The 27,089-nt window shown below is 40.9% G+C and overlaps 1 protein-coding gene and 1 pseudogene across 4 annotated transcripts in view; both read right to left on the bottom strand.

Moving 5' to 3' along the window:
- Window positions 1–3,697: 3,697 nt before the first annotated feature.
- The window catches only part of UBE2G1 (ubiquitin conjugating enzyme E2 G1), a 94,973-nt gene continuing 71,581 nt past the window's right edge, over window positions 3,698–27,089 (bottom strand). For 3 of the 4 annotated variants that reach the window (XM_054535386.2, XM_054535387.2, XM_054535389.2), the window contains 3 exons: window positions 20,975–21,153; window positions 14,575–14,698; window positions 3,698–4,782 (listed from right to left, as the gene is read on the bottom strand). In XM_054535386.2, coding sequence (XP_054391361.1) covers window positions 14,612–14,698; window positions 20,975–21,153 — 266 coding nt within the window. In that variant the 3' untranslated portion in view covers window positions 3,698–4,782; window positions 14,575–14,611. The remainder of the gene's footprint in view (window positions 4,783–14,574; window positions 14,699–20,974; window positions 21,154–27,089) is intronic. The other variant, XM_054535388.2, reaches the window with a different exon arrangement.
- On the bottom strand, window positions 13,452–13,626 carry LOC112129854 (small nucleolar RNA U3; annotated as a pseudogene).

A 27,089-nucleotide genomic window follows, 5' to 3' on the forward strand; every position in this document is an offset into this window, starting at 1 on the left:
AGGCGGTGGAACCGAATCCTAGTCATGCAACTTGTGTGCTCTACAACGATGGCAAATTAACCTGAGCCTGTTTCCTCATGAGAAATGATTACTTTGGAAGTTTCTTCTAAGAATGTGACTAGAACCTTTAGGAAAAACACATAGCACAAGCTTGCCACAAAAGAGAGGCTCAACAAATAGAAAAACTTGATTTCCAGCGCTCTTGTTGGTAATAAATGGAAGTCACTGTGAACACTGGATACTACCAAGATGAGGAAAAAAAATCAAGTTTCTTGCCTAGGACTTTCTGTGCAGCTCCTATGTCTTAGATGTGTTTGGCTGCCTTTTGTGAAACGCTTTTCCTTATTTACCTGTGTGAACAGAATTCAAAATTCTTGCATCATTTCACTAAAGCTCAGTGAGGAGTGTCAACTCAACAAGCCAAAAAGCCTAATCCTACGTTGGCAGCCAGATTACAGACATCCGAAATTGAACCACCAGAAATACCATACCCAGAAAATCATGATCTGTGAGCTGAATCCTGTGAGGGTTCCGGGCCTCCTCAAGGCAGAAAGGGTTCAATTTGATAAGGTGGTTATTAGCCCTGTCCCATGAGAGGGAGAGGGAGATCCACATCGTTCCTGGAAGCCTCGTGCCTTGCATACACCATCGACAACCCATTCATTTGCACTGGAAGCAGCATGCAAGTAAACCATTTTGGCTCTATACCTTGAGTAGCCGATTATGTCTAAAACTGATGTAAGTTTGGGGATATTGTCTAGACCCTTCCACAACAGTTCATTCCAAATATATTTATCGGGTATTTGCACTCTAGAAATAATCCCTAATCTTTCCAAAACTCCTCTCTGGGGATCTTGTTGTTTATAATTTAGCTGAATAAGAGGTCTGACTCCATGTTCCTTTCTCCGAGTTTGTAAGGAAGAGCCCTTAATAGTCACTAGCGATTTGTATCAAGGACAAACAAGCTTTCAACACCTAACACTAACTCTGTATGAACTATTCGTAAGGATTCAGGATAAAAAGCTGGATGTTGGTATCTTGTGTATCTTGTAAAGAAGGTCCTCTACTCAGTCTTGCCTCTTTTGTCAGTAACTTACTAAATGACCCCTGGGCAGGTATTGGGGCATTTTCCCATCTGTTTAGAGGACAGAGGTGGTGACTGAGATGGTGCCTGCAGTCTCTTCCAGTTCACATTTGAGTCTGGGTTCCTCACCTTTTAGCTTATCTTTATGGTAGAGCCAGTTTAGGCCAAAGACAAAATCCCCAATAATGCTCTAATAAGTGCTCACTTGAAGGTTCTAAATCACAGTGCACACAAACTCCGAGTTAAAATGGTGCGTGGCCACGTACTGGAAATCTAAAGAGCATCATTATCAGGTTGGAGGGCAAGTTAACTTCTCTGGTTCCTTCTTTAAAGTTTGTAAAATACAAGGTTTCCCTGTGGTTCCTTTGGTATCATGTGCTGTTTATACAGAAAGAGTCCCACAACTTGCTTTTGAGACCTGCATCCTAAAACCAAAATAGCTCATGATACAGCCTCTAAGTCATCATTTATTGATTGATAGAGCACCCATCACATGAACGAGGTGCTTTACAATACAGTAAACATCACAACAGAACTCACATAGTTAAATACAATCAACAAATTACAGAACTAAAAAAACTGAAATGAAGCAACGTTATGTCAAATTTCAAAGATGCTGAGAAGTGGCAGTACAAAAAAGGTAATTCCACCAACTGGAGACCAGAGGGGCAAAGATACACAGGCACCACAGCCCAAAGCGGGCAGATTTGTAGAGGGTAAGTGAGCACATCAAATAAAACTTCACAACCAAGAATGAAGGCCGTTAAAAATACTGACACCCACGTGATCACAGTACTAGTGGAATAACCTCACAAACATGTTACCTTAGAATGACAAGTCAACCTCATATGGATTTTAAACTCAAAAAAGAGGCTAGAAAGCCACTCAGATCATCTATCCCATACGAGCACGGACTGAAATCTATATGCCTCTACGAGAACTTGGAATAAACTTAGGAAACAGCCAACAGTTCTACAATCCATAAGATCTATGGAGATGTTGTTGATGGTTGGCACAAGTTTAGGGGGAAAAATCGTTTTCCTAAAGCAGAGAAGAATCGCCTCACACTGATGATGAGGCACTGGTGGGACAAAAGCCACCTGGTTCAGTGTCACCTGAGTGTGGGTTTCGTATCAAATGTAGAGGCATTTAAATTTACATTATCAGATGAACACTGAGAAAGGCACAGATGACATCTCTGACAGAGGAAGGGAAGTCGTAACATCTATGTAGGCCTGTTTCAGTGTGTAACACAGGGCAGGTGGAAAAGCATGTGAAGAGAGACGCACTCATTCCTGGCTCTCATTTCCACTCCCGTAGAGCTAGCCCTAAAAAAACCACATGGTTTTATCAAAGTAACTGCATTAAAGTGGCACTTAAAGTTCAAAAATAGTTGTCCCTGAGTTACTAGGTCATTTGCTGCTTGCTGAAGAGTCAGATCCCAAGTTTCACCTCAACAGATTGCTAGCAGAATTATAGCAATAGGAGAGCAAAATTCTAACTCCATTTTGCCACAAGCAACCACCATATGAACAATTTCTGATTTAAAAAGGGAGGGATCCCATCTCTTAAAAGAATTTTTTTTTATTAGCCAGGCATGGTGGCATACACCTGTAGTCCTAGCTACTCAGGAGGCTGAGGCAGGAGGATCACTTGAGCCCAGGAGGTCAAAGCTGCAGTTAGCTATGATCATTGCCACTGCACTCCAGCCTGGGTGACAGAGAGACCCAGTTTCTTAAAAAAAAAAAAAAAGTAAAAAGGATTGCATTGCAAGTCCCTGGAGGGTGTGCAGTGCTGACATTTTGGGGCAACTATTTTTACAGTCTTTGGAAAAAAAACCAAGTCACAAAGTTCTTAAAGAAAACTGGGTTCCAATGAATCAATTTCCAGTCACAACACACTTACGAGTTTCTATAAGGTTTGTGGGTTTGTATAATGTTTACGGGTTTTTATAATGTTTCAGAGTAGAGAACAGACAGGGATTTAGAAAAAAATCACTCTCTACTGTGACTACATCCTCAACCATTTTATTTCTGCTTAAAAAAGGACATACAATGTTTGTAGAGGTCTGGGCTCTTGGCAGGAGTTCTTTCACTCTTCTGCCAAAGCATTTCTCCAAACCCCACAGAGCAGAGATGCACGAATTCTCACTGATTCTCACAATCAGACACCATGTCCCATATGCTACTGTCTCAAGTTCTATCCCTTATAAGCCAAAGACTACTTCCCACACACAACCTCACAACAAACATGAAGGAGCCTAAGGCCTGCCTTTAACACTGCACATGTTCATTTCACCATTTGCTGAAGTTGTTTTAGAAAACTGTATGATATGAAATATATTTAAGCTCAAACATTAATCACATCCAAGTGTACTATTGTTAGTGACGGGATCTATATGTCAAATAGCAAAGCATATTTACCCCTGTAATGCTTTTAGATTCACATAATAATCTAGATAGAACCAAATACATATACTGCCATGGCCATGTGATTTTCAAGTATTAAAAGTTCATTTGCATAAGGAATCAACCTGAGATTTTCCTAAACCACTTCTCTGGCATTCAGTATTATAGCCTTCATTCAATACAATAAAAGCCAACAACTTGACAATTATTGAAAAAAAATTATATTTTGGAAGAACTCACTACATAAGGTGACAGAATTCCAAAATCAAATTACATGAAAATATACATCGCAATTTCTTTGTACAATAGGTGAGAAAAATCTGCAGTATAGAAGAATAGAGGCAGAGAAATATGAAGGACTAAGGAGAAGGGTATGAGAGTAAATAGCATTTGTAATAGCAAACCCAGAAGTTAAGTAGAAAGCCTGTAGCTGTGCATGCTTCATTTATCCAACCTTAATACCAGGCAACTGAAGGGGGAAAAGTCAGATTTGCTATTGTTTGGGGAAATTTTCAGTAAGTTGAATTAAGAACCATCTATTTTTAGTTCTCGGGGGTAATGACTGGGATCAAGAGCTCACAACGGCCAATAAATGTTATTGCTATATCCAATCCAAGAGGTGGGTGCAACTAGAATACAAAAAGGACAAAGCACCTAGTGATGACTCCTTCGAAGTCATCATTAAAAATCAAGTAATTGCTCATTAAGTATTTCAGTATTTGAACTAAATCATTTGAGAACATTCTGGCAGATAAGAGATAAAAGCAAAGGGGAGTGTGTCAAAACAAAGAAGATACAAAAGTTTAGTAAGTGAAAAGAGTTTAATGAAGCCTCAATGGTTTAAGGGAAATTAAATGGAACTTTTAATCCTAATTGCTTTTCATCTGACATGCTTAAAGGAATCCTTTTAAACTGATAAGAAACAATGAATAGGAAAGAAAACCTGCTAAAATCTTTTAGAATTTACACGATTCTTATTCTACTACAAGAAAGCATTATTTGGTACAACGTGTATTTGTGGATGTACATGAACAGTATATATATTATCCGGATCATGTTGTGCTATGTACAGGTCTTTACAATTCTTCCTGAAGGTTAAAACAGTTCATTAGAATTCAAAATGCGTAATCATCTGTAAGTTGGCACTTGTTAGGCTCTTGTCAGCATTGATAACTGGCATGTTTTATTGCAGCCCAGTTCCAGCCAGTGTTTGCCAACTTGTACAACAGAAGTCCAGCAATAGGTGGGTAGAGTGCAGGAAAAACAGTGCCATGTTTCTCAATTGGAGACCTACAACAACAAAAACAACATTATATAGTCAATTTATCAATTACAAAAGAATTAACTGTAAGTAGGTTTTATCCATATTAGATTTATTTGGCAACAAATCCTTATTTTCATTCTGAGCTCACTTTGTTTCTATTATGGTAGCTCACAGCCACGTGGGTATATTTAATTTTACATGTAAATTAATTGACATTAAGTACAATTTACAATTTAGTTCCTGAGTCATGCTAACCACATTTCACGTGCTCAATAGTCACACGTGGCTAGTGACTGGCAAGCTGAACAGCACAGCTATACCTTTATCATCACAGAATGTTCTACTGGACAGCGCTAATTTAGATTTTTCAATACTTCAAATGTCTTTCAACTTACATTAAATCTAGAATCCATAAGAGAAGATTTAAAAGCCAAGTGATTTGGAAATTTACAAATATTTGAGGATGTTCAGAGAAACAACTTAAGATTGCCACACTTCCCAACTTGCTAAATTCTATCCAACTCACTATAGCTCCCTTCAAACCCATTTTCTCCACAAAGCCTGCCACAAATGACCCTCCATCCCAATTACAGTTTCTAACTGTTTTGAATCTGTTGGCCTCGTATCATCAAATTAGACTATAAGTCAAGAACACATCTACATAAAAAGCAGTACCATCTCACCGAGTTCTTATGTGCCAAGCAGCATACTAAGTGCTTTACAAACTCATTTTCTAAATGCTCACAGTCATCATTATGAAGGAGTCTCCCCCTCTAAAGCTGAGACAAGTTCACGTAGCCAATAAGTGGCTGAGTTTCCTGTTCAAAAAGCTAGAAAAACACTAGGTTGAAGTTTTTGTTTGTTATTTATTTGAGACAGGGTCCCACCCACTCTGTCCCTCATGCTGGAGTGTAGTGGCATGAACATGGCTCACTGCAGCCTCTGGGCTCAAGTGATCTTCACACCTCAGCCTCCCAAGCAGCTGGGACCACAGGCGCACACCACCATGCCCAGCTAATTTTTAAATTTTTTTGTAGAAACAGGGTCCTCACCACGTCACCCAGGCTAGTCTTGAACTACAGGCTCAAGCAACGCTGCCACCTTGGCCTCCCAAAGCATTGGGATTACAGGCATGTAAGCACCCAGTGGTTAAAGCTTTAAAAGTCTCATTTGACTATTAGACTTTTCAGAGTCTTTACTATATTAATATGTGCTTTGAAAGGGGGGTGGGTGGGGGTGCCAAGGACAGCAGAAAAGGAAACACCTATTAGGACTGCATCTTTAAGTCAAGTGTTCCAAAGAACCCAGAAACTCTGAATCCATTGCCATGCACAATTTTGGGCAAAAGAAACAGAAGATGACTAAGAAATCAAGGGATATAATTTTAAATTCCTCACAGAGAAGCCAAATACACTGAAGAGTTATGGCAAATTTTAACTCACACCAGACATGTTCAAAATTCAGCATGCCTTCTAAAGCCCAACATGAACTTATCAATTTTTTTTTTTTTTGAGACAGAGTCTTCCTCTGTCACCCAGGCTGGAGTGCAGTGGCGCGATCTCGGCTCACTGCAAGCTCCACCTCCCGGGTTCACACCATTCTCCTGCCTCAGCCTCCCGAGTAGCTGGGACTACAGGCGCCCACCAACACGCCCGGCTAATTTTTTGTATTTTTAGTAGAGATGGGGTTTCACTGTGTTAGCCAGGATGGTCTCGATCTCCTGACCTCGTGATCGGTCCGCCCTGGCCTCCCAAAGTGCTGGGATTAGAGGCGTGAGCCACCACGCCTGGCCAAATTTACCTGTCTTACAATCACTCAAATGCAACCATACCAAAAGCTCTGTTGTGGGGAGAAAGAAAGCCATTTAGACAGCCTCCCTACAAGATCCTGAGAGGTAGAACGACTGCTAAATGTCTTTCCAAAAGACATGTACCAATCAATGTAAATGGCCCTTAGCAAAGCATGAAATGTACTAAGTAACAAATATATCACTTTCACCACATACACATATGCACATACATATTTTTATTAGAAAATCAAAAGACATACACTGAAACCCAAGAGATGGCCAGGCACAGTGGCTCCTGCCTGTAGTCCCAGCACTTTGGGAGGCCAAGGTGGGAAGACTGTTAGACACCAGGAGTTCGAGACCAGCCTGGGCAACAGGAGACCCTTGTCTCTACAATAAATCATATAATTAACCAGCCACGGTGGCACAGGCCTGAAGTCCCAGCTACTCGAGAGGCTGAGGTGGGAGGATAACTTGAAGCTAGGAGTTCAAGGCTGCAGTGAGACATGAGTGTACCACTGCACTGAAGCCTGCGTGACAGTGAGAGTGAGACCTTGTCTCAAAAAAGGAACAGAACAGGGCAGGGGAGGATGCCACTGCACTCCAGCCTAGGCAACAGAGCAAGACTCCAGTCTTAAAAAAAAAAAAAAAAAAAAAACCACTAAAATCAGGCGACCTAGCCTTTTAATAGCAAAGATCCAGTTTTAAACAGCATTACCCTTTTCAGCAGAGGAAAAAGAAAATCTATCCCTCTTCCCTTTTAATAAAAGTTATACTAAATTCTAAATAGAGATAAGGCCTCAGTACGGAAAAGGCAGGTTTTGTCATTCTTTTCTCCAGAAAGATAAATGTGAAACTGAATTACCAGCACAACACTGCAAATAAATGGTGCTGACTTGCAACAGTCATTTACATCTTAAGCATATCCACTTCGCAGAATTTATGTTTCAATGTTAATTGAAATTATATCAGTTGCACCTGTCATTTGCCTCAAATCTTCTCATAATTATGCCTGCTTTTTAACCTAAAAATCTGGAGATGGTTTACCTCCAAAGAACTTGAGTGTCTTATTCCATTTATTAATATTTCTAAAACTAGAGTCAAGTCTTTAATTTTCCATATGGCTACAAAACCTAATCTTTTAAAAAGATCTAAAAAAATACAAAACAGACCAATGTGCTCCCAAATAGAAGCCACTTTTTGATGTTAATGACAAAAATAAAAGTAATTCTTCAATCACAGGCAAGTATTTCAATGATCTGAAGTGTTTCAATGATCTCGTAAGTGAAAACAGCCAATACCAATTAAGTTTTCCCCATTACCCTTCACAAAAAATGCTTCCAAAAGTTCCAAATCACCCTACACAGCCAGCCAGTGTACTCCTGCCCTGTCACCAATCCGCTGACTTTTTCCCCCACACTGGGACCATGCTACTCGTCGTCTTCTACCATGAGATTGGTGAGCAGCTCTAACACCAACTTCCTTTCTGAGCGCTCTGTGAGAACTCACTCTCCTAACTTTCCTGCGTGTTACCAAGCCAGTCTCTGTCTCTTCCTTCTGTACCCTAATTGTGCAGTCTCCAAGCTGTTGTCCTTGCCCTGGTAAGTACTGCTCTCTACACCAAACAGATCTTCATCTCTACTCTGGAGACTTGCAAGGTCACCAGCAGCCCTACTTCTAACCTCTATCCTAACCACCTCAAATTGAGTCATGGTCTGCTTCTAATCCCACTGAAGCCCCCCTCCCTCCTTTTTTTTGGAGACAGAGTTACTCTCTGTCGCCCAGGCTGGAGTTCAGTGGTGCAATCTCCGCCTCCCAGGTTGAAGTGATTCTCCTGCCTCAGCTTCCCAAGTAGCTGGGATTACAGTTGCGCACCACCGTACTGGCTAATTTTTTTTTTGTATTTTTAGTAGGAAGCGGTTTTGCCATGTTGGTCTCAAACTCCCACCCACCGATCTTGCCCTCCAAAGTGCTGGGATTACAGGCGTGAGCCACCGCCCCTGGCCTCCAGTGAAGTTTTTAATGTCGTTTAACCTTACTTTATTTTATACTTGGTCTACGTGGCTAGACAAACAGCTCTTTACAGGCCAGTATAATATATCTATCGCATCCTATGTGTTCCTTCTTTCCCCAAGAGGACAGTGCCTTTGCAAATGTATGAGAAATAACTATAGATTCATGCCCCACATCTGCAACTAAGTAAGGCAGGCAGCCTTCTACCTTACTGTGCTGAGTTACACAATGCATAGTACTTATTCTGGGTCAAGTTCCCTAGGAAACAGATTCTGAGGCAGAGATTTGAGGTCTGTCAGGAGGTGCTGCTCTCAAAAACAAGAGTGAGGGATGCAAGCTTAGACAAAGAGAGAAGATGAACTAACTCAAGGCAGTTGAACAAAGGCCTCAGTCAATACTATGTTAGAATGACCCTCCCGAGAATTCCCAAACAAGACAAAAGAGCCAGTTGACCAAGCTTTGTACCAACCCAACTCCACCCGCCTAATCCACTAGTCACTGAATGCAGGGGAGCACCAGCAATTCCTACAGGGGAACTCAGCTGTGCTTTACAGCAGGCGAGGTTCCTGGAAGCTTGGCAATGACTGCCTCCCTCAAGGCAGTCTACCCACACCTGGCTCACCCTCTCTCACTTGCTGCCTCTGATGAAGCCAACTGCCATGTTCTGAATTGACTTATGGAGAGGTCTTCAGTAGACAGAACTGAGGGAGAGCTCCAGCCAACAGGCAGTGAGGAGGAACTCGGTCGTGCCTGGAAGCAGATGCACCCCAGTTGAGTCAACACCTTGACCACAGCCTAATGAGAGACCTGGAGTCAACCAAGCCACAGCCAGATCCCATGGCCATGGAAATCATGAGATAATAAATGTTGTTTCAAGCCACTATGTTTTAGTAATTTGTTACGTAGCAATAAAGAACCAATACAGTCCCTCCAGCCTTGATGCAGAACAGAGTCCTCCTGTCCAGTAGTATACACAGTAGCCCTGGTTCTGATCTGTGGCGAGGGGAGAATTTGTTTCCTTTTCCTCTCTATTCTTCCTACCCCACAGCTGAATTAGAACATAAGGGTACTAATAATCTCTATACAGGACGAGGTATAAACACTAACAAAATGTGAGATAAAGCCTGGGCCAAGTGGCATCCACAGTAATCCGTGCATTTTGAGACAATATGTGTGGGTCATGGACTTGAATGTAGATAAATATGTATTTTCAAATAATCTTAAATTGATTTCACTTTCAGTTCAGCCCAGACAGACTATACATTTTTCAAGTGTTTATAGTGAGTTGTCGTTCACATCTATGTCCTATCACATGACTGAAAACACAAACAATACTCAGAAAGTGCATGGTGACAAAGCCGTGAGAAAAGCCAGCCTTCAAGAAGAGACAGGTGAGGCTGCTGACTCTTCAGTCTACAAAGCCGGCCTTGGGGAAACAGTTATCTTTTACTTTTTTTTTTTTTTTGAGATGGAGTCTCACTCTCTCGGCTCACTGCCTCTGCCTCCTGCAGCCTCCGCCTCCGGGATTCAAGTGATTCTCCTGCGCCAGCCTCCCAAGTAGCTGGAATTACAGGCGCCCGCCATTATGCCCAGCTACTTTTTGTATTTTTAGTGGAGACGGGGTTTCAACATGTTGGCCAGGCTGGTCTTGAACTCCTGACCTCAAGTGATCCACCCATCTCGGCCTCCCAACAAGTGCTGGGCTTACATGCATGCGCCACCGCACCCGGCCTAAGGAAACAGGTTTCCATGGTATAAAGCCTAAACACAAAAAAATTGTGTAATGGCAATGACATTTAAAAATTAGGTGCACATCTCAATAAAAAGAAGACTGACTCATTTATTTAAGCATTTGATTGTCTACAGCAGGGGTGCCCAATCTTTTGGCTTCTCTGAACCACACTGGAAGACAAATTGTCTTGGGCCACACAAAATACACTAACACTAACCATAGCTGATGAACTTAAAAAAGAAAAAAGAAAAAAAAAATCTTAATGTTTTAAGAAATTTTACGAATTTGTGTTGGGCTGCATTCAAAGCTGTCCTGGGATACATGTGGCCCGCAGGCTGCAGGCTGGACAAGCTAGCCTACTATACTCTGAATATCAGACAGATGAGTGAAATATAGACCCATTGTTAGAACACATTAGTGATTTTGGTGTGATGTATATTTAATTCAATTTTTAAATGATTACACTTTTAGTTCAACTAATGATTGGTTTAGGTACTTACTGAGGCATTTACTTCCTAAGCAGATTTTTAAAAGATGGTGAAAATAGGAATAATTTTTAGACCGCATGGTGTATCTGGTAGTAAAGGGGAGCACTTCTGGTTATAATAAGGAGATCTAAAAGCACATCTAAATTTTTTCTAGAAACTAGAGATATCAAACATGAAAACAGGATAAATGGTGGACAGACTTTAGCTTTACTTCTGACTTAAACCTTTGCATTTGATACATTTAATCACAAAAATAACAAATTAAAATTAAGATAAGCCACCATTGAAAAATACAAAAGGCCATGGCCAGGTACAGTGGCTCATGCCTGTCATCCCAGCACTGTGAGAGGCCGAGGCAGGTGGATCACTTGAGGTCAGGAGTTTGAGGCCAGCCTGACCAACATGGTGAAATCCCAACTCTACTAAAAAATACAAAATAAGCCAGGAGTGGGGGCATACACCTGTAATCCCAGCTACTTGGGAGGCCGAGGCAGGATAATTGCTTGAACCTGGGAGGCGGAGGTTGCCGTGAGCTGACATCACGCCATTGCACTCCAGCCTGGGCAATGAGAGCAAAACTCCATCTCAAAAAAAAAAAAAAATGCCCAAAACAGATCAACACGTACTGGTTGATGTGTTGGAAATCTGACTGTACAACATAACAGGCACTGTGTACCAGTGGTGAAAGCAAGGACTTGTCAATAAATGGTATAGTCAACAGTTATACATCAGGGGAAAAGTGGGGTGAATGAAGTTCAACCTCTACCTCATACCATACACAAAAATCAATTTCAGTGGATTCAACACAAATATGAAAAGCGAAACAAAACAGATTTTTGTGGTTAAAAAAGAACAGGCTCTCTAGCTAAGAAACGAAAAGTAAAATCCATAAAGGAAAGGACTAATAAATTCACCTGCATTAAAATTAAGAACCTCAGGCCAGGTGCAGTGGCTCATGCCTGTAATCCCAGCACTCTGGGAGGCTGAGGCACGAGAATTGCTTGAACCCAGGAGGCGGAGATTGCAGTGAGCCGAGGTTGCACCACTGCGCTCCAGCCTGAGCAACAGAGCGAAACTCTGCCCCCTCAAAAAAAAAAAAAATATATATATATATATATATATATATATATATATATATATGAGAACCGCAGTTTGTCCAAAGGGTACCACAAAGAAAATACACAAATCAACAAACCGAAAGAGTAGTCTAAAAACCTGAACCCGCATTTCACAGAGAAAACCTCAATGATCAAACACATGAAACAATATGCAATTTCATTGGTAACTAGGGCAATTCATATTAAGTCCACAATATCCAGATTTAGATAGATAGACTTTTTTTTTTTTTTTGAGATGAAGTCTCACTCTGTAGCCCAGGCTGGAGTATAGTGGCGTGATCTCGGCTCATCGCAGCCTCCGCTTCCTGAGTTCAAGTGATTCTCCTGCCTCAGCCTCCAGAGTAGCTGGGATTACAGGTGTGCACCACTGCACATGGCTAATTTTTTGTATATTTGGTAGAGACGAGGTTTCACCATGTCGGCCAGGCTGGTCTTGAACTCACATCATCAGGTAATCCACCTGCCTCAGCTCCCACAAGTGCTAGGATTACAAGTGTGAGCCGTGGCACCCGGGCTTTTTTTTTTTTTTTTTTTTTGAGATGGAGTCTCACTCTGTTGCCCAGGCTGGAGTACAATGATGCAATCTCAGCTCACTGCAACCTCCGCCTCTGGGGTTCAAGCGATTCTCCTGCCTCAGCCTCCTGAGTAACTGGGACAACAGGCACACACCACTGTGCCTGGCTAATTTTTTATATTTTTAGTAGAGACGGGGTTTCACCATATTGGCCAGGCTGGTCTTGAACTCCTGACCTTGTGATCCACCTGCCTCGGCCTCCCAAAGTGCTGGGATTACAGGTGTGAGCCACCGCACCCAGCCACAAAGGGAATCTTTATCCTTGCCAATGGGACTATGAAAAGAAGGAACACTTTAGAAAACAATTTGGCATTACCTAGTCAAAATGACATACATGTACCCTTGATTTAACAATTCCACCCCTAAGTATCTACTCTAGAGAACCTCTTACAGTACATGCAAATCAGGAAACAAGGATAGCCACCCTCTATAACAGAAAAAGAAAAAACACCCCTACACCAATTCAGAAAATAACTGCAATGAGAATAAGGAGTAGAGCAGTAATTTACTGAGTGTAATAGCACACAGGTGAAATGTACCTATTTGCAACCCAGATCAATTTGAAGAATATTGAGCAATAAAAGTAACAGAAGAATGCATTCATTATCATTCCACATATAAACAGTTCAAAATCATGAAATACATTGTTCAAAAATGCAAATTTGGTAAAATTATGAAGAAAAGCAATAGTAAACCCAGAATTAGGAATATGAGAAAGGGACAGAAGAAAGCAGTGGAGTGTAGGGGACAGAAGATAATGGTAATGTTTGTTTTCTTAAAATAGGTAGATTCAAGATGTGCCATGGATCGTGATTTTTCAGACAGTGTATTTCAGTTTCTCCCTCAACCCCCACAAATCAATAGGTCTTTTATTGACTAATTTAAATATCACAAATAGGTCTTACAAATCATCTGGCATCTTGTTTCTGTAGCTGGACAACTCCTAGACTTTATTCACCAACTTGCAGAACTATTCCTTTTTCAGAGACATAGATACTCAATAAAAATTTTCTGCTATGTTTTTAACTGTTGCAGCTTCCTGAATCAAACCAGCTGAATTTGAAACAAGCTCAATGTTGCATCCTTTGGTGCTCTACACCTTCAGAAAACTTCTATAGTAACAAACTATAGAAATGATCCCTGAAAGGATAGTCTTCATTTCAGTTTCTATCATTTCAATATTTAATTTTAAAAGAAGAGACCAAATAACTCACATGTGAGTAATTAATCTATATTATTTCCTCTTCTAAGGTGGATGGGTGCCTTCCATCTTTGACTCCTTTCTAGACCTAACATAAAACTGTGGACAGATGTTATACAATAAAAGGGAATTTTTTAACTACTGGCCCTATCTGTAAAGACCAAGGAGATAGAAGACCAACTTGTTTTTTGTTTTTTTCTGAGATAGAGTCTTGCTCTGTCGTACAGGCTGTAGTGCCATGGTGCAATCTTGGCTCACTGCAACCTCCGCCTCCCAGGTTCAAGCGATTCTCCTCCCTCAACCTCCTGAGTAGCTGGGATTACAGACGCACGCCACCACGCCCGACTAATTTTTGTATTTTTAGTAGAGGCGGGGTTTCACCATGTTGTCCAGGCTAGTCTCAAACTCCTGATCTCAGGTGTTCCACCCCCCTCGGCTTCCCAAAGTGCTGGGATTACAGGCGTGAGCCACCACGCCCGGCCAGAAGACCAACCTTAAAGGAATAGGTAGATGACTAATAGTCTTGCCTATACCCTACATAATACAGTATATGAAGATACATTAGTGCCCAAGTGATCAGGATGCTAGATCAAAAAGTCAAACAAAGAAACTAAACTGAAATAAGAACCTTATCATTAGAAACTTTACCATCAGTGGAAAAGAAATAGACCACCAGCATAACTAACCATATGAATGCAGAATATCTAGTCAAAAACAGCTGGGTGTCTTAGGAGAAAAGCAAGCAGATTATACAGTAGTTTTGAGAACTAGACTACAGGATAATACCATTAAAAAATGAAGTCAATGAAAAAATGTTAATTCAAATACCCAAATCACACAATTTCCAAAAACTAATATGATATTTACAAAAAAACAAAAGTATGATATTTAAAATAAACTTACCCTGAAATAAGTGAAGTTACTAGCTGCTAAATAAATGTCACTCAAAAGCAGTCTCTTGGCTTTTTCTTACACAGCGGGCAACTTTTCTTTTAAATTCTCCATTTCTATCTTCCCTCCATTCTTTCTGTAGATTAAAAAGCAGTATCAAGTGATTTCATGCAAATTCCCCTTTATAATCTCAAATATTTATTTTAATTTTGATTGTAATCCCTTGGTGATTTGTACACTTCAAAAATATTATAGAGTTGATAAGGTAGAAAGCAGTTAGACATACTTTTGCAAGACACTACCAGGATATACAGGCAGAAATCTCCTATGCAAATTACCTCTACATTAAAAATTATCTTTAAAAAAGAAAAAGGTCACAAAAGAACATTTACAGTTTTGTATTACACTGAAAAAGAAAGCTAAAATATACAAATAAGACATTCAGGCCAGGGGCCGTGGCTCACGTCTATGATCCCAGCATGCTGGGAGGCCGAGGTGGGAGGATTACGAGGTCGGGAGTTTGAGACCAGCCTGACCAATATGGTGAAAGTAAAAGTATAAAAATTAGCCAGGCATGGTGGCACATGCCTGTAATCCCAGCTACTCAGGAGGCTGAGGCAGGAAAATCGCTTGAACCGGGGAAGTGGAGCTTGCTGTGACCTGAGATGGTGCCACTGCAGTGCAGCCTGGGCGACAGAGCGAGACTCCGTCTCAAAAAAAAGACATTCAGTTGGTAATCTGAAGGATTACCAACTCTCCCTATTGGAAACAACCAGAAAATAAACATAAAAGTGTCTGCAACATAAGGTAGATAGGTGGGATGTACCATATTGAGATGATACTAAGTACCATTTCTAGTGTAGAGGAAAATATATGACAATTATCACTGTCACTGCCTGACATGCAAAAATGGAATAGAACAGTGGGGTAATGAGGGGAGGGGAAGGAAAGGGAAGGGAAAGAGAGAGAGGAGTTGGAGGAGAGGGGAAACAAAGGGAACAGGGTCTATTAAACAGAGGCCTAAAGAAGCTAAAATTTGGAAATGGCAAATCTGAGAAGAGCCTGAAGAAAAAGTGGGGCTGAGGCCATGCACAGTGGCTCACGCCTATAATCTCAGCACTTTGGGAGGCCGAGGCAGGACCTCAGGATCACCTGAGGTCAGGACTTCAAGACCAGCCTGGCCAACATGATGAAACCCCATCTCAACTAAAAGATACAAAAATTAGCTGGACGTGGTGGTGCACGCCTGTAGTCCCAGCTACTTGGGAAGCTGAGGTGGGAGAATCGCTTGAACCTGAGAGGCAGACATTGCAGTAAGCCAATATCGTGACACTGCACTCCAGCCTGAGCGACAGAGCGAGACTCCGTCTCTCAAAAAAAAAAAAAAAGAGGGCCTGAAAACAGAGATTAATTCAAAGTCTGTATACTCAACATTTTCCCTCACCTATATCCAAAATTTTAACACTTTCCCAAAATAATAATATATAAACTTTATATAAATATACTGAAGAATACTATAATTAGAACCGCTAGGCTGGGTGTGGTGACTCACATCTGTAATCTCAGCACTTCGGGAGGCAGAGGCAGGTGGATCATCTGAGGTCAGGAGTTTAAGACCAGACTGGCCAACATGGTGAAACCCCATCTCTACTAAAAATACAAAAAATTTAGCCAGGCATGGTGGCACGCGCCTATAATCCCATTTACTCAGGCTGAGGTGAAAGAATCGCTTGAACTCAGGAGGCAAAGGTTGCAGTGAGCCGAGATCATGCCACTGCATTCCAGCCTGGGTGACAGAGCGAGAATCTGTCTCAAAAAAAACAAAAAATAAATAAAAGAACTGCTAGTGTGGGTATTGGTGCCAAAAACAATTACTCCTTCATTTTGGAATTTAAATGACACCTCTTCCTCCAACCCTTACCCTTAACTTCAGTTTAGTAGCTTTGTCATCCATATAGCCATATAGCTTTGAGCGACATAAATACCATTTCTTTCTTTTCCCCCTCAGACTGTCATTTCTTTTTCTTTTCTTTCTTTTTTTTTTTTTTTGAGATAGGGTCTCACTCTGTTGCCTAGGCTGAAGTGCGGAGGTGATCATAGCTCACTGCAGGCTTGAACACCTGGGCTCATGTGATCAATCCCCCACCCCAGCCTCCGAAGCGTCTAGGACAACATGTGCACATCACCACACCCAGCTAATTTTTGTATTTTTTGTAGATGGGGTTTCACCATGTCGCCTAGGCTGGTCTCAAACTCCTAGCCTTAAGTAACTCACCTGCCTCGGCCTCCCAAAGTGCTGGGATTACAGGCGTAAGCCACCATGCCCAGCCTCAAAATAATTTAAAAGGAAAATTTCCCAGGGCTGGTATCTTTAAAATTAAAGCAAATTTTAATTTGGCAAATTAAAAAGAGTTCACACAACTCTGTGAAATTTCCAAAAACCAATCATAAAGAAAAGAACCTAAGTACAATGGGGAAAAAAAGAAAAGGAAAAAAGAGCAAGTCACCTAAAAATGGAAAAGAATCAGCCTAGTATCAATTTTCGCATCAGCAATAATAAATAGTAAAATATAAATTCTATATAAATTTGATTTTCTCCCTATAATATTAGAAACAAAGTATCAATCAAGTATAAGGGAAGAATAAAAGCACCTTACATCATAAATAGACTAAGGATTTAATTGCCACATACCCTAAGACATTACTCTAGGATGAAGGAGGAAATCAACCAAGAAGAAAAAGAAGAAATGGGACCCATGAAACAAAAGATTCAATTGAGAAGAACAGTGAAGGGGTAATCTGAGCAAATCAGCTAAGCCTCAGGCTGAGAAAGTCAATCAAATCTGGGGCCAAAGCGGCCAGGCGAGGTGGCTCATGCCTGTAATCCCAGCACTTTGGGAGGCCAAGGCAGGCGGATCACGACATCAAGAGATCAAGACCATCCTGGCCAACATGGTGAAACCCCATCTCTACTAAAAATACAAAAAATTAGCTGGGCATGGTGGCGCGCGCCTGTAGTTCCAACTATTTGGGAGGCTGAGGCAGGAGGATCGCTTGAACTTGGGAGGTGGAGATTGCAGTGAGCTGAGATTGCGCCACTGCACTCCAGCCTGGCGACAGAGCGAGACTACGTCTTTAAAAAAAAAAAATTGGAGCCAAAGAATAAAGGGACCCAGGAGAGAGGTGGCTAAGAAAAATGAGGGTTTCCTGGAATAGGTACTGCAGACTGAGAGGTCAGAAAATCAATACTATGAAAATATGATCAAAGGTGTAGTATGTGAGAAGAAAAAGCAAGTAAGAACAGTAAACTGGGCCGGGTGGCTCACACCTGTAATCCCAACACTTTGGGAAGCCGAGGTGGGTGGATCACCTGAGGTCAGGAGTTTGAGACCAGCCTGGCCAACATGGCAAAACCCTGTCTCTACTAAAAATACAAAAATTAGCCAGGCGTGGTGGCGGGCGCCTGTAATCCCAGCCACTCGGGAGACTGAGGCAGGAGAATCACTTGAACCTGGGAGGTGGAGGTTGCAGTGAGCTGAGATTGTGCCACTGCACTCCAGCCTGAGTAACAGAGTGAGACTCTGTCTCAAAAAAAAAAAAAAAAAGAACAGTAAACTGTTTATAAGTCATGGTTTTTGGTTTTAATATGAGACAACTAACTAGTTAAATCAGAAGGAAGAACCAGTGGGTTTCAAGAAAAAAAAGGAATAGATTTTACACAATTTGTGGTATTCGGACTAGAACTCATACTTGCATATTTCAACCTCACATTAAGGCCTATTTCAACACTTACAAAAATGTTTAGCATCAAGAGAATGACTTTACTCTGGCAGTACATTTGGCTCTTTTTAGATTCAGCTATTTTGAAGGGTTAATAAAGTAATTTTTGCATATTCATGGTCTTAATTATTGGCTATTAATTTACTCTTCTTTAAGATAAAAGGGCCAGGCGCAGTAGCTCATACCTGTAATCCCAGCACCTTGGGAGGCCAAGGCGGGCAGATCATTTGAGGTTAGGAGTTTGAGACCAGCCTGGCCAACATGGTGAAACCCCATCTCTACTAAAAACACACAAAAAAATTGCTGGGCATGGTTCCGCACGTCTGTAATACCAGCTACTTGGGAGGCTAAGGCAGGAGAATCACTTGAACACGGAAGGCAGAAGTTGTGGTTGCAGTGAGGTGAGATCACGCCACTGCACTCCAGCCTGGGCGTCAGAGCAAGACTCTGTCTCAAAAATAAATACATACATACATAAAATAAAATGGGCAACTTGTCAGCTCTGATTTTTTTTTTTTTTTTTTTTTTTTTTTTTTTTTTTTTTTTTGAGATGGAGTCTCGCACTGTTACCCTGGCTGGAGTGCAGTAGTGCAATCTGGGCTCACTGCAAGCTCTGCCTCCCAGGTTCAAGCAATTCTCCGTGCCTCAGTCTCCCAAGTAGCTGGGATTACAGGCTCCTGCCACCACGCCTGGCTAATTTTTTTGTATTTTTAGTAAAGACAGGGTTTTACTATGGCCAGGCTGGTCTCGAACTCCTGACCTTGTGATCTGCCCGCCTCGGATTCCCAAAAGGCTGGGATTACAGGTGTGAGCCACCGTGCCTGGCCAACTCTGATCTTATTATTAAAATTGCTGATAGTTGAGCATGAACCACATAAACATTCATCAGTTCTCTCTCAAAATGATTCCCTAGGATTTCTTTTAATGCAGCTGTCACCCCTTCTCCCTTATCATCTCTTACATTTAGACTAATACTTGATTAAATAGATAGTTTTCTGCCAGTTTTTAGTTCAATTCTATTATTAATTTCAGTCATAGCTTTCAAAGGGAGTTATCTATAGTGTCTTAGTCTATATATAAGATTCCACCGAAGTTGTTATTAACCTAAGAAAAAAGGTAAATTTTATGGCCTGGCTTTGGTATATAGTACTAACAAAGGTTCTAAGAATAAGAACAAAAGGCTTTTCAAAGGAGAGAAGGCTAAGGAACTAGAACTATTCTAGATTAAAGCCGACTAATAAAACTTGAATACAAATAAAACAGAGCTTCCTAGACTAGCCTCTGGATTTAAAAAGAAAAAAACCTGCGGGATAGGGGCATGGCAGCTATAAAGAATACTGGACAATCCAATCCAATGTGAATATAGATTGTATATGTATAAACAATAATAGTACATCAATGACAGACTTGGACTGTGTATATGGAAAGACAGCCTTGTTCTTAGGGAACAGATCCTGAAACATTTTGGGGTGAAGGGTTATGGTATCTACAAACTACTCTCAAACTGTTTAGAAAAAAAAGTTGCAAAATTTCTACAACTGGTGAACCTAGGTGAAAGGTTGCTGGTGTTCATTTAACTAATACATTTTATTCTATAGATGTGAAACTCTTGAAAATTGAAAACTTGGGGATAATAATATGAACTTTAGACCAGGCATTAAATTGTCTTAGGTATGACAATCGCTTTTGTTTTTAGAGTCCAGATCTCGGCTCATTGCAACCTCCGCCTCCCAGGTTGAAGTGATTCTCCTGCCTCAGCCTCCCGAGTAGCTGGGACTACAGGCGCCCGCCACCACGCCCGGCTAATTTTTCGTATTTTTAATGGAGACGGGGTTTCACTGTGTTAGCCAGGATGGTCTCAATCTCCTGACCTTGTGATCCACCTGCCTCAGCCTCCCACAGTGCTGGGATTACAGTCGTGAGCCACCATGCCCAGCCCCAATTCCTTACTTTTTATCTTTTGTGTTAACTACTGTAGGATTTTGCTCTGTGGTTACCACGAGGCTTACAAAAAAATTTCATAGTTATGACAAGCCATTTTAAGCTGATAAAAATCTGATTGCACTGAAAAACTACACTTCTGCTCTGCCCATCCCACCCCCAATTCTAAATTTGGTGTCACAGTTTACATCCTAATAACAACATATAGTATTCTTGAAAACTGCTGAGAGGAGAATTTAAGTGTTCTCACAACAAAATTAGTAAGTATGTGAGGTAATGCATATGTAAATTAGCTCAAATTAGCCATTCCACAACATATCCATATTTCAAAACAACATGTTGTATACAATAAATATGCACTTTTGGCCAGGCATGGTGGCTCACACATGTAATTGGAACAATTTGAGAAGCCAAGGCTGGAGGACCACTTGGGCCCAGGAGTTTGAGGTTGCCACTATGATGTGCCACTGCACTCCAGCCTAGGTGACAGAGAGACCCTGTCTCAAAAAAATAAAATAAATACATAAATAAATATATTTATTTATATTTATTTTGTCAAAAATAAGAACTATGGAAAGAGATACACACATACGCATGCATACATTCATGCATACTTACATACATACTAACTATAGTTCAAGTTTTGTTGCAAGGGAAAGTGAAGGGAAGGGAAGACGTGTGACCACCTTACCGCAGCATCAACGTTAGCAGGTGAGTCTCCATTAGGGTCTGCCAGCATAGAAATGACACTAATCATGATGGTTTCCACAGTGTGGATAGGGAGCCAGCGTTCCTCTGGCTTTTCATAACCATACTTATCTTCCCCAGGCTCATGAAGAATAGAAATGCACACATCACCATTTTTATCAACTGCAAAATTCAATAAGAGGCTTGTTTCATATATTGCTAATTTGGTTATACATGAAATATCAATTACAAATGTGATCCTGATTCACACAGTACCTTTAACAAACATGACACATACGCAGAAGTTAATGTCTGAAATGCAATGTGTTGACTTTTTAGGAAGACTATAGTATATAGATTGTACTAAATACACAGGATCCATCTGACAAACCCAATAGGAATACAAGCTATCTTTTTCATTTATGTAAAACATGAAGATATCTAGCACGTAAATGGTGCCTAACATTTACATGTCCTAAGTATAATATAATAAATGAATAAATAGCAACTACTGGATGTGTTCTTCATTTGCAGAAAGCATATTTTTCCAAAAACCAGCAACTGAGTTTCTGTGTAATGGCCTCCTAGTTTCCCCACTAACTTACCGACTTAAATTGGTAATAGTCAAAGGCCCAGAGACTTTTCCTAGGAAATATATTTTTACAATCATATAAAGGCAAAATTGTATTTTCTGGGAAAGGAGTATATTCAAATTCACAAAACAAACATGCCATACTGCCAATGAAAACTCATCAACATATATGACACTCATGAGGCTTCCTTTCTATAAACACATTTAATAAGAAAACATCCTTATTTTTAGGAGACATGTATTGACATAACTGTTTAAGTGGTTTAGCAAAAAGTAAGATATTACTTATTCACTAAAAAAAAGGTCCTAATCCACTAATTCATTTATACATCATATAAATAATCCCTATTGTGAAACTGATCTTTTACGGTAACATTTACCCACCGTAAATTTTTTTTAAAAGCATACTTTGAGGAAGAAATTTTAGAAAGGAATTTGAGTAGTGACAATATTTACGTATATTTCATTCCTAACTTATCCTGTATAGTCTAACAAATTTGTGAATAAATATAATGCTAAATCTTATTTTTCATTTCATAACATCAGTATTTCTGCTGTTATGAACTCTGGGTAATCAGAATCAAAGTTTGTATCTACCAATCAATATCACTGCTCTCTTAATTCAACAAATTCTTATTTTTTGGTGTTGTCTGTTGTTGCTGTTTTGGTTTTTTGAGACAGGGTCTCACTTTGTCACCCAGGCTGGAATGTAGTGGTATGATCACAGCTCTATGCAGCCTTGACCTCCCAGGCTCAAGCGATCCTCCTGCCTCAGCCCTCCAAGTAGCTGGGACCACGGGCACATGGCATGATGCCTGGCTAACCTGACTTTTTTTTTTTTTTTTTCGTAGAGATGGGGGTCTCACTATGTTGCCCAGGCTGGTCTCAAACTCCTGGGCTCTAGCGATCCTCCCACCTCAGCCTCCCAAGTAGTTGGGACCATAGGCACATGGCATCATTCCTGGCTTTTTTTTTTTTTTTGGTAGAGATATAGTCTTACTATATTGCCCAAGCTGGTCCCAAACTGGGATTACAGGAAACAGCCCCTGCACTGGCCAACAAATACTTTTTCAATGCCTACTGCATGCCAGCCACACATCTGACAGAGAAGTACAGCAGTGAAGATATGACAGGCAAGGCCCGTGCCTTCAATGTTTTATGTATGAGTTTTTCTATAATGAAGGTTCCTCTTCCCAACCCATCCCTATCTGCTAGTAAAATCTATTTACTAAAATAGAATCAAGGCAAGAATAACATCGAGGTCCGGGCGTGGTAGCTCACGCCTGTAATCCCAGCAGTTTGGGAGGCCGAGGAGGGCAGATCACCTGCAGTCAGGAGTTTGAGACCAGCCTGGCCAACATGGAGAAATCCCATCTCTACTAAAAATACAAAATTAGCTGGCTGTTGTGGCACATGCCTGTAATCCCAGCTACTTGGGAGGCTGGGGCAGGAGAATTGCTTGAAGCCGGGAGGCGGAGGTTGCCGTGAGCCAACATCGCACCACTGCACTCTAGCCTGGGCAACGGGTGAAACTCCATCTCCAAAAAAAAAAAAGGAATAACATAGAAACTTGTAACACTACAAAGTTCAGCATAAAAATTTCATAGAGTATTACTATTTTACAATGTTTTCTGTACTTATTGTGTAATAAGGATTTTTTCCAAGTCATTTTTCTTTAAAAACATGCTATTAAGTATGTGTACAGAATTCTACCACCACTATATAAGATCCATTTTCCTTTTAAAAAAAAAATCAAGTTATCACTAATCCAGGATCTTTACATGTTTAACCTTCTCATGTCATTTTAAACATACCGTTTATTTTAGAATGAGAAGATTTTTAGGCTTAATACCTATTATCAAACCATATTTTAAAGGACTGTATCAATTTATACTGCCATCAGCAATCTGAGATGGCCATTTCATTGCCTCTTCGGGATGAATATTTTCCTTTATTGATGCTGTTTAAATTTCATACATAACATCTGGTTTAATTCACTTTTCTAAATGCTTTTGGGGTGACAACTTTCCATGGATATAACCTGTATGTCTTTCCTCTTTTGTGAAATGTCTGTTCTTATCCTTTAGCCAGTTATGTACAAAATGCTTACTTTCCTCTTGCCACAGTGTTTCTTAAGTTTTCCCCATATAATTTTTGCTTGTTACTTTTTTCTTTCATTTCAGTGTTCATTAGAGATGGAACTAAGCTACCTGGGCCAGACACAGTGGCTCAGCCTACTGTAATGTATGGCTGGCCTGTAATCTCAGCACTTTGGGAGGCTGAGGCGGGCAGATCACCTGAGATCGAGACCAGCCTGACCAACATGGTGAACCCATCTCTAATAAAAATACAAGAATTAGCCGGGCTTGGTGGCACGCATCTGTAATCCCAGCTACTCAGGAGGCTGAGGCAGGTGAATTGCTTGAACCTGGGAGGCGGAGGTTGCAGCGAGCCACTGCACTCCAGCCTGGGCGACAGAGTGAGACTTTGTCTCAAAAAACAAAAACAAAAACAAAAACAAAAACAAACCAAACCAAACAAACAAAACTAAGCTACATAAACAATGCATATACTTCTAGCTATCTCCTTTTTCTTGAGGCCATGCATCTAAAATTCTGAAAAACTGATTTACCCTCATCTTCTCTATTTACTCACTACTTGGGTATTCCTTTATTCTCCTAGAAACTGGCTTCTCCCTAGCAGGATGCTACAACTGTGTCCACAAGTGGTCTGGATAGCGTATTTATTCTCCTGGGTACTTTCATCTACCTGAAGTCACCCCTCTGGGCCAAGACAGCTAATACTATGACAACACTTTGCTGGATACATTTTCCTCCCCTGGCATCTGTGGTACTCTTGTTTTCCCGTGGTTCTTGAACATTCTCTCAGTCACTTTCTAGTTTTCATTTTCCTTAATTTGACTTTTGATGTTATCCTAATCTCCAACATTAACTGTATTTTCCCTAGGAAAACTAACCCATTCATTATCATGTTATCTATCATCTTGATACAGTAACTTCCAAGGCCCTTAAGCTCACTGCTGAACCCTGGACTGGTTTAACTAATTATCTAACTGGATGTAGCAAGTATACCTTAGGCCGGGCGCCGTGGCTCACGCCTGTAATCTCAGCACTTTGGGAGGCTGAGGTGGGTGGATCACGAGGTCAGGAGATCGAGACCATCCTGGCTAACACAGGGAAACCCCATCTCCACCAAAAATACAAAAAATTAGCCGGGCGTGGTGGCGGGCACCTGTAGTCCCAGCTACTCAGGAGGCTGAGGCAGGAGAATGTCGTGAACCCAGGAGGCGGAGCTTGCAGTGAGCCGAGATCGCGCCACTGCTCACGCCACTGCACTCCAGCCTGGGCGAAAGAGCAAGACTCCGACTCAAAAAAAAAAGCAAGCACTCAGCAAGTATACCTCAAGAAAAGCTGAATATATGTAAGGTCAGTCACATAAAACTATTCCCCTATAATAATTTTATAATATCTCTATAATTCACCTACTATACAATTTACCTATTTGAAGAGCACAATTTAATGGTTTCTGTCTATATGTCTACAGAGTTGTACAATCAATACCACAATCAATTTTAGAGTATTTTTTCACCCTACAATGAAATCCAGTACCATTAAGCAACCATTCCTCAATCCCCCCACCTCCCCTCCAGCAGTAGGGAACCACTAACCTACTTTCGGTCTCTATGGATTTGCCTATTCTTGACATTTCATATAAAGGGAATCGTACACTATGTCACCTTTTATGACTGACTTTGTTCATTTAATATAATGTTTCCAAGGTTCATCTATGTTGTAGCATGTATCACTACTTCACTTCTTTCTTTTCTTTAGAAAACAATATCATGTAATTCATTTCTTTTTATTGCCAAAAAATATTCCGTTATATGGATCCACATTTTGTTTTTCTATTTATCAGCTGATAGACATTTGGGCTGTTTCTACTTTTTGGCTGTTATGAATAATAAATGCTGCTGTGAACACTCGTGTTCGAGTTTTTCTGGACGTGTGTTTTAGTTTTCTTGGTTGGGTTCCCAGGATGGAAGTGCGGGGTCCTATGGTAACTATGCTGAACCTTTTGAGGACTGCCAGGCTCTTCTCCAAACACCCGCACCATTACCTTCTTGCCAGTAGTGCATGGGAGTTCTAATTTCTCTACTTCCTCATTGACACTTGTTATTATCTTTTTGATTATAGGAATCCTAGTGGGTAAAAAGTGGTATTTCATTATGGTTTTTGCTCTATAATTATTTTTGTAAATGGCCAGTCAATCCTAAACTCTTACTTCTCCACTACCATCCACCTCTGGCAGTCAAGTCAAAGAAACTAAATTACCCTTCCTGTGACACTATCCTTAGTCCAAGCTTTTATTGCTTTTTACTCAAATTATTGCTAAAATGCTCTACCTCCCTGCTCTCTCTCTGACTTCCCCTTCCAATCTTCTACGAGTGTAATCTTTCAAGAAGGAAAATATAAGAGAAACCTATTACATAGCTTTTTTATTTTTTGTCATTTTCTCTTTTTGTCATGACAACTTACTATTATGTACAGCTTTAAATGTCATGAATTAAACGAGTCCTCACAGCCTAAAGAACGAAGTTCAAGACAAGCATCATCTTCGTTCAAAATTCCATCTAAGACCGGGCACGGTGGCTCACGCCTATAATCCCAGCACTTTGGGAGGCTGAGGAGGCAGATCACTTGAGGTCAGGAGTTCAAGACCAGCCTGTCCAACATGGTGAAACCCCTACTCTACTAAAAATACAAAAATTAGCCAGGCGTGGTGGTGGACACCTGTAATCCCAGCTATTCAGGAGGCTGAGGCAGGAGAATCGCTTGAACCCAGGAGGCGGAGGTTGCAGTGAGCCAAGATTGTCCCACTGCATTCCAGCCTGGGCGAGAGAGTGAGACTCCGTCTCAAAAAAAAAAAAAAGAAACGAAAAGAAAAGAAAAAAAAAAGTCTCTTCAACCTTAAAACAAAACACAACACCATTTTATCAGTTGTCCTCTTAAACTACCCAGGTGATTGCTATCTTTCTTTTTACCAGAAGGGAAGTCTCCCATGTATTTGCTTACATGTATGTTTTCATTTAATTTTCACAGATAGAAAACATAGGCCTGGCGTGGTAGCTCACGCCTGTAATCCCAGTACTTTGGGAGGACAAAGTGGGCAGATCACTTGTGCCCAGGAGTTCAGGACCTGCCTGGCCAACAACATGGTGAAACCCCATCTTTACAAAAAAAAATACAAAAATTAGCTAGGTGTGGTGGTGTGTCCCTGTCGTCCCAGCTACTTGGGAGGATCACCTGAGCCCAGGAGGTCAAGGCTGCAGTGAGCTGTGATCATGCCATTGCACTGCAGCCTGGGTGGCAAAGTGAGACCCTGTCTTAGAAAAAAAGGACGGGATGGGAGAAATAGAAGTGAGGGAGGGAGGGAGTGAGAGAGAGAGGGAAGGGGAAAAGGAGGGGCGGAGTGGGGGAACAAGAGACGGAGGGAGGGAGGGAGGCAA

The sequence above is a fragment of the Pongo abelii genome, chromosome 19 (genome assembly GCF_028885655.2).
Source record: "Pongo abelii isolate AG06213 chromosome 19, NHGRI_mPonAbe1-v2.0_pri, whole genome shotgun sequence".
NCBI classification, from domain to species: Eukaryota; Metazoa; Chordata; class Mammalia; order Primates; family Hominidae; genus Pongo; species Pongo abelii.